At 30.7% G+C, this 15256-nt stretch overlaps 1 protein-coding gene across 1 annotated transcript; it reads right to left on the reverse strand.

Annotated features, from left to right (window-relative positions):
- Nucleotides 1-8091: 8091 nt before the first annotated feature.
- LOC134727316 (toll-like receptor 13) lies at nt 8092-9675 on the reverse strand. The gene has a single exon (XM_063591694.1). It carries the CDS (start codon nt 9673-9675, stop codon nt 8092-8094), a length of 1584 nt encoding a protein of 527 aa, XP_063447764.1.
- Nucleotides 9676-15256: the final 5581 nt, after the last annotated feature.

Genomic DNA, 15256 nt, shown 5'->3' on the forward strand with positions numbered 1-15256 from the left:
CATTTTTATAAAATAGGTAAAATGTAGTAATGTTTCAAGTTATATTGTTTATTTGTCCATGATATTATATGTATTTATGTTAATTTTCTAACAAAGTGAACTCAAGGAAAAATGTTTCTTCAAAAGTTTGATATGTTTCTAACCAAATTAAAATTGTAAAAGTTTGAATTTGTGTTTAACCCTTCAGATAAAGAACACAAACCTCACAAAAATTATGACAAAAAAAATTAGTAAAACTTTAGACATGTCAAAAGGGTACCTATTTTTAAAAAAAGCCGATGAACACAGTGTCTTGCCTACTTTTGCTGTTAATCGTTATAAATCAGGGGAAAAATCAATTACATTATTCCTCTCGATACAATGTTCAATAAGAAGCTTCGGAACAAGTTTAGTAAAAATCCAGAATAGTTAATGAATCTAAAAAATGTTTTAAAACCTTTAACTGCAGACTGTATGTAATATTAACTGGAAGAAAACCTAAGTTCATTTATAAGTAAAATCGGGATAAACAGGAACAAAATTTTAATAGCATTTCCTTCTAGATACTAGCTTTTCATCATAAACAAGCTTCTGTCCAAGATTGAAACAAATCCAGGATAGTATAAGAAAGTTATTCAAAAATTAACCAAACCACGGATGAATGTATCCTGGCAGAAAAACTTAGTCCATGTATAAGTAAAATACGAAAAAAAAAATTTTTTACACAATTTACTTCTGGATAATATCTCATGATCATCTACATGATAAACAAGCTTCTGTCCAAGTTTTGTACAAATTCAGAAGATTTTAAGAGAGTCATAAAAACTTTAACCCCTGAGTGAATATTTGTGAGAACCGTCGCAGACTACGACGACGGAATATAGAATCGTTCTGTCTTTCTTTTTCGACTAAAGTCGAAAGCTCTCATCAAGTTTCTTGATTACAATTTTTTGACAAATATCGATTTTAGTTGACATGATTGGATTTTTTTCAAATGGGTATTCACTTTTGTACTTTTATAGTTGTCAAACATGATATTTACAACAGACCATACTGACGTCGGACACACAAATCAATGAATGTGTTTATAGATAGGAGATGTTTTTGTGTTCTGTTAAATTGTTCCTTTTAAAATTGTTATACAATGATGACTGATGTACCCATATTTTGACTATTTTATTCATTGTGTCTGTTTAGTTAACGCATCAATGTAAATATAACGGAATGAGACTTTCATCAAAGTGAGAAGGTTAGCGCTATAAAACCAGGTTTAAAAAGTAAGATAAAAAAAATACTGAACTCAGAGGAAATCCACCATTTTCTACTTTTCTACAGTTCTTGTATTTTTGTGATTTTACTTTTTACTTCTTTCTATTTTAATTATGTTAATAATTAATTTATTTTCATTATCAAAGCTATAGATAATTATTTAGCAAGACATTCGGACATAAGGTAATGTCAAATAACAACGTATATGAAACTATGAACAAAAAAGGTATAATTAAAAATTTATGTTTTAGATTAATATTTGCATCTAAACTTGAACAATGATATGGACCATTTTGATAACATCGATTCTGGGCACGATATATTCCACGTCGTGTCCAAAGTATTGTACATGCATTTTTAGGAACCAAATAACAAGAAGATATACTGGGAATTGTACAGGAGGAAAGATGACTTATATACCAAAATTTCCTGAAAATACTACGGATATTGTTTTCGTCAATAATTATTTATACAACTTATCCAGAATAACATTTAGGAATATCACAAGACTGAGCATAACTCATTTAAATATGCAGGAAAATAGGATAACAGTTATTGAAAAAAATGCGTTTGGAGAAATGAAACATCTGGTTCGATTAGATATATCTAGAAACAACGGAACTAGCTTGGGAGATGTACGAGATAGTCTAAATAGCTTACCGAAGTCAAGCATCAAAGAACTGGGACTAAACCATATGCTTTGGCGTACAATTGAAAATATGTCTAGTATATTTAACGGTTTAAATGGAAGCAAAGTTAAAAATATTGAATTGAGCCATAGCTACTTATATCCCTTTAATGGGACATGGTTCATTGATCTTCCGTCCTTGCAGCAGCTGGACATTTCATGGAATTCTATAACTGATAATCTAAACTTGTTTGGACTCTCGAATTTGACACGATTAAACTTAATAGGCAATTACATCAATTATGTTCCAAAATTTTGCGATTACAAGTTATACAACCTGGAGACATTACTTCTATCTAACACTAAACTAGGTACATTAAAGCATTTTAAAAACCACACTAGATGCTTAAACAGAGTTCATAGCTTATTTTTGAATGGAATATCAATACCAAGCATACCTAATCATGCATTTTCTGATTTGCCGTCCCTGAAAGAACTACAACTGATGAAATTGTCAGCACAACTGAAGAAGATAAATCCACTAGCATTTAACAGCTCGTCTTTGCGAAAAATAAAATTTTAAAGATGTGAGGGGTTTCTTTTCTTGAACTGGTCTATTATTCAGAGAAAATTTGATCCAGTACAAATCTTTAAACACTGTCCAAATATAGAATATCTAGATCTATCTCACAACGTAATACAATTTTCGGTGGAACAGATCAGAAATATGTTTACACCATTGAAAAATCTGACAGTGATATAGCTGCAATATTTAAATTTAGCAACTATACCAAGAGACTTCTTTTACCGTTTTCCGGAATTGCAAGAAATACGCTTAGATCACAACATAATACTGCCATGGAGGGACGGAAACTCTATTTTTCATGGATTAACAAATCTGACTAAACTGTATATACCAAACAATAAAATTGGGATGATTACTCCTGCTTCTTTACCTGCTAATGTCACTAAAAGTCTCCGTATATTAGATCTGACAAACAATCAGTTCATATGTTCTTGTGACCTTATGTGGTTTAGAAATTGGATGAAAAATACCCACGTGGAAATAATTGGAAATAAAAAGTACAACTGCGACGATGGTACGAAATTAACAGATTATAATCCAACTGAGACTGAATGTAGAAACATCATTCTTATTAGCACGGCTGTCATTGGAAGTACTTTTTGTATTTTTCTTTTCACTACTGTTATCGTCTACTGTTGGCGTATTCGATTCCAAATTTATAAAATGCGGTCACGAGCACGTTATTATCAGCAAGTTAATGAAGAAGATTTTAAATATATTCTAGCTCGTAGCAAGTTATCAAAAGATGGTACTGTGTCTATATTGCCAATTCATTTTAAAAATATGAATGCAGCTTTATACTCCTTGATAAAACTGTCAAGTTATGCTGCATGGAGTAAAGACGAAAATGCCTTAGAACTTTTCTGGGATCAGATAAAAAGTCATGTACAATAATCATTTTAATAAATAATCATATTTAGCGTTAAGAGTGTACCTTCCTATTATACTTTTATAATACGTTAGGTAGTCAATTAACTCATTAAACGTATTTCATCTGTCCAACATCAATTATTTTTTACTTATTTGTGACCATTTCTTTGCAAAAAAAACATTTACTTAGTACGTGAGAGAAATATAAGCTTCAAGGCGCTTACTTTTGTCCATATGGTTGATAATTCCAAGGTGCAAAACTCTATTGAATGTTGGTCGGCAATGATTTGCAAACGTCTTTGAAACATTGCTGAAATTTTAACTATCTGGTAAGATTTGTTAAACAGGACGGAAAACACCTGGTATTTTTAATATTTGGCAATGTAGAAATGGTGAATTAAATTTCGTTTTATTGCTAGCTAAACCTCTCACTTGCATAATGCAAAAAAAAAATATTAACCATTGTGTGTTAACAAAAACAAAATCAGAAATAATAGATAAATATGTCAAAAATTCGGGTACCGCATTCAATTTATCTTATCATCCTGATCAATATAACAACATACAACTATGTCAACAAATTAAAACAGTACCTTTTCAATCGCCAGTTTCGAAACAATTCTTAAAGTTCTATGTACTTTTATCACATTCATTTTGTTTAAAGAAACTACGTGGTTATGAAAGTGTTGAATAACTATAAGAAAACGTTTCCTTGATCGTCAACAGCTGTTAGAAAAAGAAAAAGGTAAAATCACAAAAATACTAATCTCCAGGGAAAATTCTAACCAGAGAGTCCCTTATCAAGTGGCAAAATCAAAACCTCAAATATATCAAGCAAATGAACAACAACTTGTTACATTGCTGACCTGGTACAGGCATTTTATGAAGTAGAAAATGGTGGGTTAAATTTGGTGTTATAACTAGTTTAACCTCTCATATGTATGACAGTCACATCAAATTCCATTATATCGACAACGATTTGTGAACAAATAAACAGACATAATAGGTAAAAATGTCAAAAAATGAGGGCACAGCAGTCAACATTGTTTTTTTTAATCTTAAACACTATAACAACGAACAACTATTTGAATTATTTATTTATTTTATTTTTTATCGCCGGTTTCAAAACAATTCCTCTAAGTTATATGTTTCTCTTTTTGTCAAATTCATTTTGTTGTGCCTTAATTAAAAAAACCAGAGTGGTTTAGAAAGATATGAATAAACGTAAGAAAAACGATCCTTGATCATCAACAACTGTTAAACAATAGATCACTCGACCAGATATGTAATGTAAATATAAACTAACATAACAAAAGAAAGGTTCAAAGTGATATAAAGTTTAAACTGCTTATAAATAAATACAGGTAGATCCTTTGAGAGCAGAAAAAAAAACATAGAATGAAAACTATTTTCAAATTATTATATTTGGTGTGAGGTATAGATATAAAGATCATAGATTATATTACATGTACAAGTGTACAAAGATCGTTTATTATTTATAAAGATAGATGTAGCATGATTATTTAAAATGGGAGGGTTTTTGTCATTTGTTTTCCCCGACAAATGAGCCTGTAAAAATCCAGGTGTTCCTTAGTTGCTTCCTTGGGCAACTTAGGGTTGATGTAAGAAGTGATTATTAATAAAATATGTTTAAAATTTAAAAAAAAAAAGAAACCTTTCTCACTTTTATAATAATCAATAAAAATACCTTTTAACCTTGAAAATCTACAAAACTATTAACTATGTTTTGAAAAAGGTACTTTAGTACAAGGAAAATTTATTTTATAACTGCTTTAAGAAATAATATAAATTTATTACTTCCTTACAGATCATGGTAATTATTATTTTTAAAGGGTCATAGTAACAATTGCTTCGATGATGTCAATAGTTTATTACACAACAATTAAGATATATCAGTAACATATAAATTGCTATAAATCAAAAGAAAAGGAGGCCATATGTAAATAGCTACTGTCGTTTGTGCAACTTGGTCTTTTCATTAATATATGAATTGTGAAACATTCGATTGTCACCAAAGAGAGGAAACAAAATGCGGAAGGGTCATTTAAACTCGTTAGTCGAAAATAACCTGACAACGATATGGCGAAACAAGACAATAACAAACAGAAATAATACACAAAATACAAAACTTCAGACAAAGCAACATGAACTCAACAAAGAACTGGAAAGCGACCTCATGTGCCCCGGAAGTCTGAGTAAATTCTGCTATACATGTGGCACCTAATCCAGTATACTAAATATAATGTAATATCAAATTACAATGAACTTCTTTAGAAATAGAATGACAGGTTTTTTGACAAGTTTTGCTCATCAACTTTCTGTTCCGACACTGGTGACGTTTTATAAAGTCCGAGTAATAGCTGCAAGCTCTTGCACTTGAATACGTTCGGAAATATATATCAAAATCAAAATTTGAATTGTCTCGCATGAAGAGAGGCAATTAATAATGGGGTGTTGTACAGCAAGAGACTGCATTTCTAGAGTGTATAGACAAGCAAAAAATGACGATTGGGATACATGTCATCTACATGAGATAATCAACAGACGTTAAAGCACCGATAGAATGGTCTGTAAATGAGAACCATTATAAATGCTATATATTTATATAGATTAGACCGTTGGTTTTCCCGTTTGAATGGTTTTACACTTGTAATTTTGGGGCCCTTTATAGCTTGTTGTTCGGTGTGAGCCATGGCTCCGTGTTGAAGGTCGTACTTTAACCTATAATGGTTAACTTTTAAAATTGTTACTTGGATGGAGAGTTGTCTCATTGGCACTCACACCACATCTTCCTATATCTATATAGAATAAAATTGTACATTAGAGTTGGTGAAATCGTATATGTGTTTTCTTTTTATCCAAATGAAGCTAGTTATTTAAAAACCATTGCCTTAAATGCATTATTGGTGCAAACGCGAGGCGCAATATAACAATGATACATTCAAACATAAAAACAGATACAGTTATGTCGGTCTCATATCTTGACTTACATCTAGAAATTGACAATGAGGGTGGGTTGAGAACAATACTTAACGCCAAAAGAGATGATGTCCAATTGTGAACTTTTCATTTTTAGGTAGCAACATTCCAGCAGCATCTGCATTCGGGGTATATATCTCCCAATTGAAACGATATTCTCGTGCTTGCACTTCCTACCATGATTTTCTTAAAAGAGAGTTGCTGCTCACAAGATAGCTATTAAACCAAGAGTTCCAAAAGGTGATGTTGAAATCATCCCTTTGTACATTTTACGGTTGTTGTCACAAGTTGGTTGGCCGTTATGGAATAACCGTTTCACAAATGATGTTTGTTTGTCTTTTTCATTTTTAGCCAGGCGTTGTCAGTTTATTTTCCATTTATGAGTTTGACTGTCCCTCTGATATCTTTCGTCCCTCTTTTTCAAGTGTATGCTTCTTCTCAGATTTTTAATCAAATACATATCTTGGGTTTTTATCAACACTATTTAGTTTAAACATATTTTATTTGCTGAATTAAAGCAAAATGGATTAGACACAAGTAAATCATACTGATGAAGTCTTTTCCATAATACAATATAAAGTTACAATAACAGTATAATATAATGGACATGCATATAAAACAAACAGTTTATACAATATAATACTAGCTTTCATAGGTGAACAAAGAGGAGACAAAGTAAAAAAGGAAAAAGAAAGTTTGAAAAATCGTATACTTCTGTGACGATGACTTGTGGATTGATGACAACGATGACGTCCTGTGACAGCAATAATAATATCAACACTATCTGGAATAAATTAAATTCAAAGATCAGAGCTAATCATTTGTATTTTCAAGAGGTATAACTCATAGAAATAGTTCATACACACTATACTAATATATAACAAAATATATATATGAAACACAATTTATAATTGCCGATCGCACACAAGACTAGAAGGACGCCGGATTTTATTATAATCTATCATAACAAACATAATACATTATGCAAATAATATCTAGATACATATAAACAATGCTTTCAATGCGAAATGAAGACATTGACTTCGTCTTGAACGAACCCACCGACCAGGAAAAACCAACAACTAAGTTACCTTAGTCAATACGGAAACCTGTGTCCAAACCCTAATGCTCGGAAGATCGTCTCGAGAGGTGAACTTGGACAATACTGAAAGTTTAAATAAACAAAAGTAAACAAAAATACCAACATATAGTACAAAATCAAGAAACAATCAAACAATAATGAACCTACATTAAATCTGAACTTGACCAGTTCGAAGGTGGCGAGAGAATAGTCTAATAAGAAAATCAACCCGCGAAAAATGACCATTCACGTGATCTAATTAATACCACGTGTCCATACATATATTTGAAAGAACCGTTTGTACAATAATTTTCCTCTAAACTTTGAAACGTCGAAAATTTTAATTCTATAGATCATTTTATTGTAATGGCTTTCATGTGTTCACCTCTTGCTAAATAATCATGAAATTGATATCGATTTTTAATATCAGCAATGTTTCGGCCAAGTTTGCAAACCAGTGGAAATCAACTAATTATTTTAAGTCAATGTTCTGGGAAATATTTACCAATAAAATTGAAATTTGCTTGGCAAGCGCTCTTAATCCGACCTTTTTAGGAGATCCTTATAAAAAGTTAAAGAACAAGCACAAATAAAACTTTTGATAAATAAACTTTATGTATAAAAATACAATATGTTGGTAAATCATTGGGCTCTACGTTTGATTAATTATTAAAATAATTATTGTACATGACTTTTTATCTGATCCCAGAAAAGTTCCAAAGCATTTTCGTCTTCATTCCATGCAGCATAACTTGACAGTTTTATCAAGGAGTATAAAGCTGCATTCATATTTTTAAAATGAATTTCTTCCAACATAATTGGCAATATAGACACAGTACCATCTTTTGATAACTTGCTACGAGCTACATTAAGTTGAAATAAACACCATTCATTTTTAGTGAAGTTGTTTGAAAGTATTGGTACGACAGTTTTACTTGAATTCATGTTATCAACAATATTGTCAGTAAACACTTTTCCTACTTCAAAATCCCTGTGAGGAATGCATAGCTTAACTCCTATCTCTTCTTCCATTTTAGGTATGAGATTAGTTTTGACCCATTTGATGTCCTCGTAACAATATATAACGTAAGCACTATATTTAAAATCTTCTTCATTAACTTGCTGATAATAACGTGCTCGTGACCGCATTTTATAAATTTGGAATCGAATACGCCATCTGCAACAGTAGACGAGAACAGTAGTGAATAAGAATAAACAAAAACTACTTCCAATGACAGTTGTGCTGATTAGTATGAGGTTTCTACATTCAATCTCAGTTGGATTATAATCTATGAGTCTCGAACTATCTTCACATCTATAATTTTCATTTCCAATTATTTCAACGTGGGTATTTTTCATCCAATTTCTAAACCACATGAGATCACAGGTACAAATGAAGTGATTGTTTGTCAGATATAATATACGGAGACTTTTAGTTACATTAGCTGGTAAAGATGTAGATTTTATCATCCCAATTTTATTGTTTTGTAAATGCAGCTCTTTAAGATTTGTTAACCCATGAAAAATAGAGTTACCGTCTTTCCATGGCAAAAGTATGTTATGATCCATGTGTATTTCTTGAAGATTTGGAAAACGGTAAAAGAAATCACTTGGCATAGTTGCCAAATTAAGAAATCGCAACCGAATCACCTTCAACTTTTTTAATGGCGTGAACATATTTCTGATCTTTTCAAGTGTAAATTCTAATACGTTGTGAGACAGATCTAGATCTTCGATATTTGGACAGTATTTGAAAATATTTGCTGGATCAAATAGTCCTTGACTGATAGAACCTCGAAAGAAAAGGAATCCATTACATTTTGAAAATCTTAGATGTTTGAGAGAAGAGCTGTTAAACGCAAGCGGATCAATCTTTTCCATTTGTGTTGACAATTGCATTAGCTTCAGGTCTTTCAAAGACGGAATATCAGAAAAGGCATTATTTGGTATGTTTGGTACTGATATTCCATTCAAAAAAAGATTTTCCAGTTCATTTAAACATCGAGTATGGTTTTTTAAATGCTTTAAAGTACCCAATTTAGTGTCAGATAGAAGTAATGTCTTTAACTTGTATAACTTTGCTTTACAAAAGTTTGGAACAAAATTGAAGTAGTTGCCTATTAAGTTTAAACGTGTTAGGTTCCAAAGTCCAGACAATTGTAAATCATCCTTTATAGAATTCCATGAAATGTCTAGCTGATGCAAGGAAGGAAGATTAGCGAACCATTTACCATTAAAGGGATGAAGATAACTATGACTCATTTCGATCCTGTTAATTTTACTACCGTTTAATCCGTCGAAAATACCAGACATATCATTAAGAGGAATCAAGAGCATATGGTTAAGTCTTAATTCGTTGATGCTTATCTTCGGTAGACTATTTAGACTATCTCGGATGTTTTCAAGGCTTATTCCGTTGTTTCCAGATATATCCAATCGCACCAAGAACTTCAAATCTCGGAATGCGTTTCGTTCAATAACTTTTATACTATTTTTCTGCAGATTTAAAAGAGTTATATTTAGACTTGATATATTCCTAAGTGTTATTCTAGATAAATTGTATAAATAATTATTGATGAACACTATACTCGTAATATATTTAGGAAATTTTGGTATATAGGTCAGTTTTACGGGCTTTCCTGTACATTCTCCGGTATGTTGACTGGTTTTGTTTCTATAGACGCATTCACAGTACTTTGGACATGATTCCGTATATATCGTGCCAAAAATAGAGGCAATCAAAATTAGGGTCCACATCATTTACGAGGTTTATATGCAATCATTCATCTGAAATATAAATATTAAATCATTTCTTGTCAGTCAATTATAGAATTATTATTTTTTTATTTACATAGTTTTACAGTTAGTATACAAATGTCTTTCTAAATAATTAACAGCATCTACAGGAAAATAAACAAACTGCAAGCTACATCAAATCGAAAGAATTGATTAAACCATTTAGACTGTTTCGTGATTGTCAACAGTGACAAATTTATTTAAAACTGTAAATTGAAAAAATCCGTAAGGGTTTCGCGGAACCCAGTGTCTCGCCTACTTTTGCTGTCAATCACAGGCTCAACAAAAATGAGGAAAATAATAAATAAAAATATTCCTCTTGATACTATGTTTTGATTGTAAGAAGCTTCTGTCCAAGTTTGGTAAAAATCCTGGATAGTTTATGAATCTGATAAATGTTTTAAAAACATTAACTGCAGACTGTATGTAATGTTAACTGCAAGAAAAGAAAAGATATTCCCTTTATAATTAAAATACAGATACACAGGTACAAAAATTTAAAAAAAAAACTACTTCTTGATACTAGCTTTTTTTCATAAACAAGTTTCTGTCCAAGTTTGGTATAAATCTAAAATAGTATAAGGAAGTTATTCTTTTTTTCAAAATTTAACCACAGAGAGAATGTGTTGTTTTCTGGCAGAAAATCTAAGTCCATTTAAAAGTAAAATGCTGAAAAAATAAATTTATTTTTTTTACAAAATTTACTTCTGGAAACTATTTTATGATTATAAACAAGCTTCTGTCGTATTTGGTGAAAAAAAAAAAAAAAAAATTTTAATTTACTTCTGGAAACTATTTTATGATTATAAACAAGCTTCTGTCGTGTTTGGTAGAAATCCAGTTTAGTTTAAGAAAGTGATTAAAATAAAAAAAAACACACAAAAAAACTACAGAGTGAATGTAATGTTTCCCGGCAAAAAAACTAAGTCCATTATTTTAAAAATAAAAAACAGAAAAAATAGATTTATGTTTTACAAAATTTACCTCTGGGTACTATCTTATTTTATGATCATAAACAAGCTTCTGTCCAAGTTTGGTAGAAATCCAGTATAGTTTAAGAAAGTTATCAAAATTTCAAAAAACTTTAACCACAGGTGGAATATGTGTGGACGCCATCGCCGACGACGACGGAATATAGGATCGCTTAGTCTCGCTTTTTCGACTAAAGTCGAAGGCTCGACCAAAAAGGTTAAACTGTATAGTACTTGAACAGCTAAATTTAACTAAAACAATCGTAGTAAAACATTCTTTTAAAAGAAAATCATTTATATATTATTTGAATCAATGTTCTTCTATTTAATTGTTGTCCTCTCTGTACTCTAAATCGCCGATATTTTCCCGAGTGTCGTTATCTAAAGTACGAGAAGCTAAATAATTAATATTGATCCTTTGAAAAACAGAAGCAATATGCCAAATCATTAAACAACTGATAAGTTATCACAAATGGTAAAGCATAGAAAATATATTACATAAATAACATGATTTTATCCATTCACTTACATTTCACGTGATCAACGACTACTTTGTGTTTATTGTTTACCATGGTCACAATCCGGTAAACTTCGGTAACAAATTCGAAAGAGAAAGGGCATTAGCTGTCAAATTCATGTTCACTGGGGTAAAGCTGATGACCGTAACTGCATTCACGGTCATCCCAAGATGTCGGACGAAAAATTAGGTCAGTATTTGTATTGTCTTTTAAGGTGTTTCTACATCATTTTCTTTACAAAGCATACATTGGTACGATGTAAATTTATAAAAGATTCACATGGAAGTCACAAATCTCTACCGAGGAACTTGTATAGAACGGGAAATTTGATTTGAAAAAATCGCTAAGATGACCGTAAATCATCTTTAAAATATTTTCAAGATGACCGTAACATATAATAAGGATGACCGTGATTGGTAAAATGATGACCGTAATTTATAAAGGATGACCGTAACTTATAAAGGATGACCGTAACTTTCATAGTATAACCGTCATGTATTGTCTCTGTTGATTGGTCTTCCATTTTATCTTGTAAGTAAAATAACAGAAAATGTTTTTAAAATACTCCAACCAAACTAGTGAAGGTGGGCTCCAGCAAAATAGATCCTAAAATAGTCTTGTATAAATAGCGAATTTCAAAAAAAATAGAAAAAATAATTTTAACAGAAAACAGAATTGGTTTTTTTTATATATCAAGACAAATCAAGATTTTATTCTGCTCCTCTGGAACCATACACATGGGCTCAATTACCGGATATTCATAATGTTTAAGGTTCATATGAATGAATTGAAAAATATGGCCGTTTTTACACACACATATCTATTTGAGAATTGAATGCTTCTTTTTGTAAATTTATTGGGGTGTAAAAGCGTTGACCGAAGTACATTTTGTATAAAGCGCGGAAGCGCTTCATTCTAAAAATGTACGCACGGTCAACGCTTTTACAACCCTATAAAGTTACAACAAGCTTTCAATACTTATAATTACATTTTTTTAGCTTGAATCGTGAAAACACGATTTTTATCCAGTTTTATTTAATTCACCTGTGCACTTTATTGTGGGACCTCGTGTCATCATGCATGATAAATTTTATTGTCTGATGCAATTGTTTACGGAATAACATGTGATGAGCAGTTAGCCAATCAGAATAACGTATTATAATGAAACAAACATCTAATGTAATTATTAAGAGAACAGACAAACTGATGCATCTAGGAAAGTATTTAGGATCATTTAGGATTATGTACCCTTTTGTTACTTCAATGCTTAACATGGAAATTTTATAGAAAATCCACAGCCTTTATCCTTGTTCTATCATATTTGGCAATTTGATGACCGATAGATATAGGATTATTGCATGCAGTGTTACCATTGATTTCCTTAAAACAAGTTTATTAATGTAGTTATGTGTTAGAACAAATAAAAATATGGACCAAATCAAGTACACCTTTTAGGGTGCGCTCGACTTTAGTTACTCTACACGAGGTATTTTGAAATTAACAGGTTGGTTAGAACTTTTTGTAAAAAAAAATACTAGCACATCATAGAAAAGCAAAAGAGTAATCTATGTTTCAAATTTCATAACAAAAATCTCTTTATTAAAGGCTGTGGATTTTCTATAAAAATCTTGGTATATTTGCCACAAAGTACTCTTTTTCTATTAAATGCAATGCAACAGTTAATAATAATGCTTTGCATCAAGTTTCCCCTAGTATATGTTTAAAATGGACTGTATCTATTATTCATTATATCTGTAGTTTTGATACAATTGATGTTAAAAAATATCGTACAAAAATTGCTACAGAAGGGTACATAAACCTTAAAGCATGGCAGGACTTTTAGATATGTAAAAGTTATATAAAGTCTATGTTTGAGAAAAAAAAACACACTTACCTGGTTTTTGAGTTGCATTTTTTTTTAAATATGCAGAAAATAGCAAAATAAACAGACATACGAGTTTCATTTGATACGTTCCACTCAGTTACACAGTTAAAATCACCTATTCATTGGTGTCCATTTAAATCAAAACTACTCACAACATCGATTATACTATTTACTATCATTTTCATATAAACTCAAAATACGCCAAATAGTTAAAAAGAACTAACCGAGCCTCTATTGCGACAAACTGAACAAAAAACAATGCATACAAATATGGATATTTCTTTCAATTGACGAAAATCCTTTTAAATTTAGTCATTCTTTATAAATTACGGTCATCCTAAACAATTTACGGTCATCTTTTAACCAATTACGGTCAGCCTTGTTATGAATCGCTAATCCTGTTACGGTCATCTCGATTACGATTTACGGTCATCCTAGCGAATTTTTCAAATCCAATTTCCCGTTTTATACACGTTCCTTGGTAGAGATTTGTGACTTTCGTGTGAATCTTTTATAAATTTACATCGTATCAAAGTATGCTTTGTAAAGAAAATGATGTAGAAACACCTTAACAGACAATAAAAATACTGACCTAATTTTTCATCCGACATCTTGGGATGACCGTGAATGCAGTTACGGTCATCAGCTTTACCCCAGTGATGTTCACCGATTTAACTCAAATTCTAATATTTCATTTTTAACATGATAAAATGTATATCCAAACCCCCAAAAATCTAAAAAAAAAAAAAAAATCTAAAAAATAAATAAATATATATATCTTAATTATCGTTGTTACCATATAAGAATTAGTTTTTGTGGATCAACCAGTCAATCAAATGATTTATCCTTATTTCACTTTCAATTTTGATACTATTTTCTTTTTAATAACACCACATGCATCATTCATGCATAACCCATTTCTTGCTTAGTTAAGGGTCATATGAAAGGGTCATTATAAAACGGTACTGATTGTGTTCACTCACTCATAATTTTTGCGAATATATACTGTGTTGTTGTTGTTGTTGTTATAAAAGTTCACATAAATACGAATTCAATGAGGTCAAATTATGTTGAATTTTATATTAAAAAAAACTCTCAACTGAATAATTTACCATCGATTGAAAAAAAAAACTAATGTACTATGTAACATTGAACCATCTGGCTTCTAAGAGTGAATTATGAATTCATCTTTGGTTTTCAATTTCTTTAAAGATTGACCAAAAAAGTCATGTTTAATATTTTTGCCCGTAGTTTATGTCCCATTGATAAATTAACAATCAACAACCACTGAATATTTGTATTTTATTTGTCGATAATGTATGTTAACGACTCGTTATAATTGTAAAGTACGTGCATTAAGGACTACATGTACATATGCATGCATTGTTTTAATAGCATTACAGCTAATGTCCTAATGCTTGTATAGTAAAACTTTGGTTGGTGTGCTTGCTTTGTTTGTAAATTGTTTATTCAAGCTTTGAAATTAAGATCTCAAAACAAAATATATGACATAGTTAACCTTTATATATCATATTTAAATTAAATTGGACATTATCCCAATATAATTGAACAATATACAAACAAAGCAAGCAAGCTAACCAAAGTCTTCCTCTACATGCATTAAGAAATTAGCTGTAATTATGATTATAAGAAACTAGTTTCATGACTTTTAA

This window comes from Mytilus trossulus, chromosome 8, assembly GCF_036588685.1.
Source record: "Mytilus trossulus isolate FHL-02 chromosome 8, PNRI_Mtr1.1.1.hap1, whole genome shotgun sequence".
In the NCBI taxonomy this organism is placed as follows: domain Eukaryota; kingdom Metazoa; phylum Mollusca; class Bivalvia; order Mytilida; family Mytilidae; genus Mytilus; species Mytilus trossulus.

Bases quoted from the DNA above. Each gene is read 5' to 3' on its own strand.
- LOC134727316 (XM_063591694.1), bottom strand. From the start codon at position 9,675: ATGAGTCATAGTTATCTTCATCCCTTTAATGGTAAATGGTTCGCTAAT.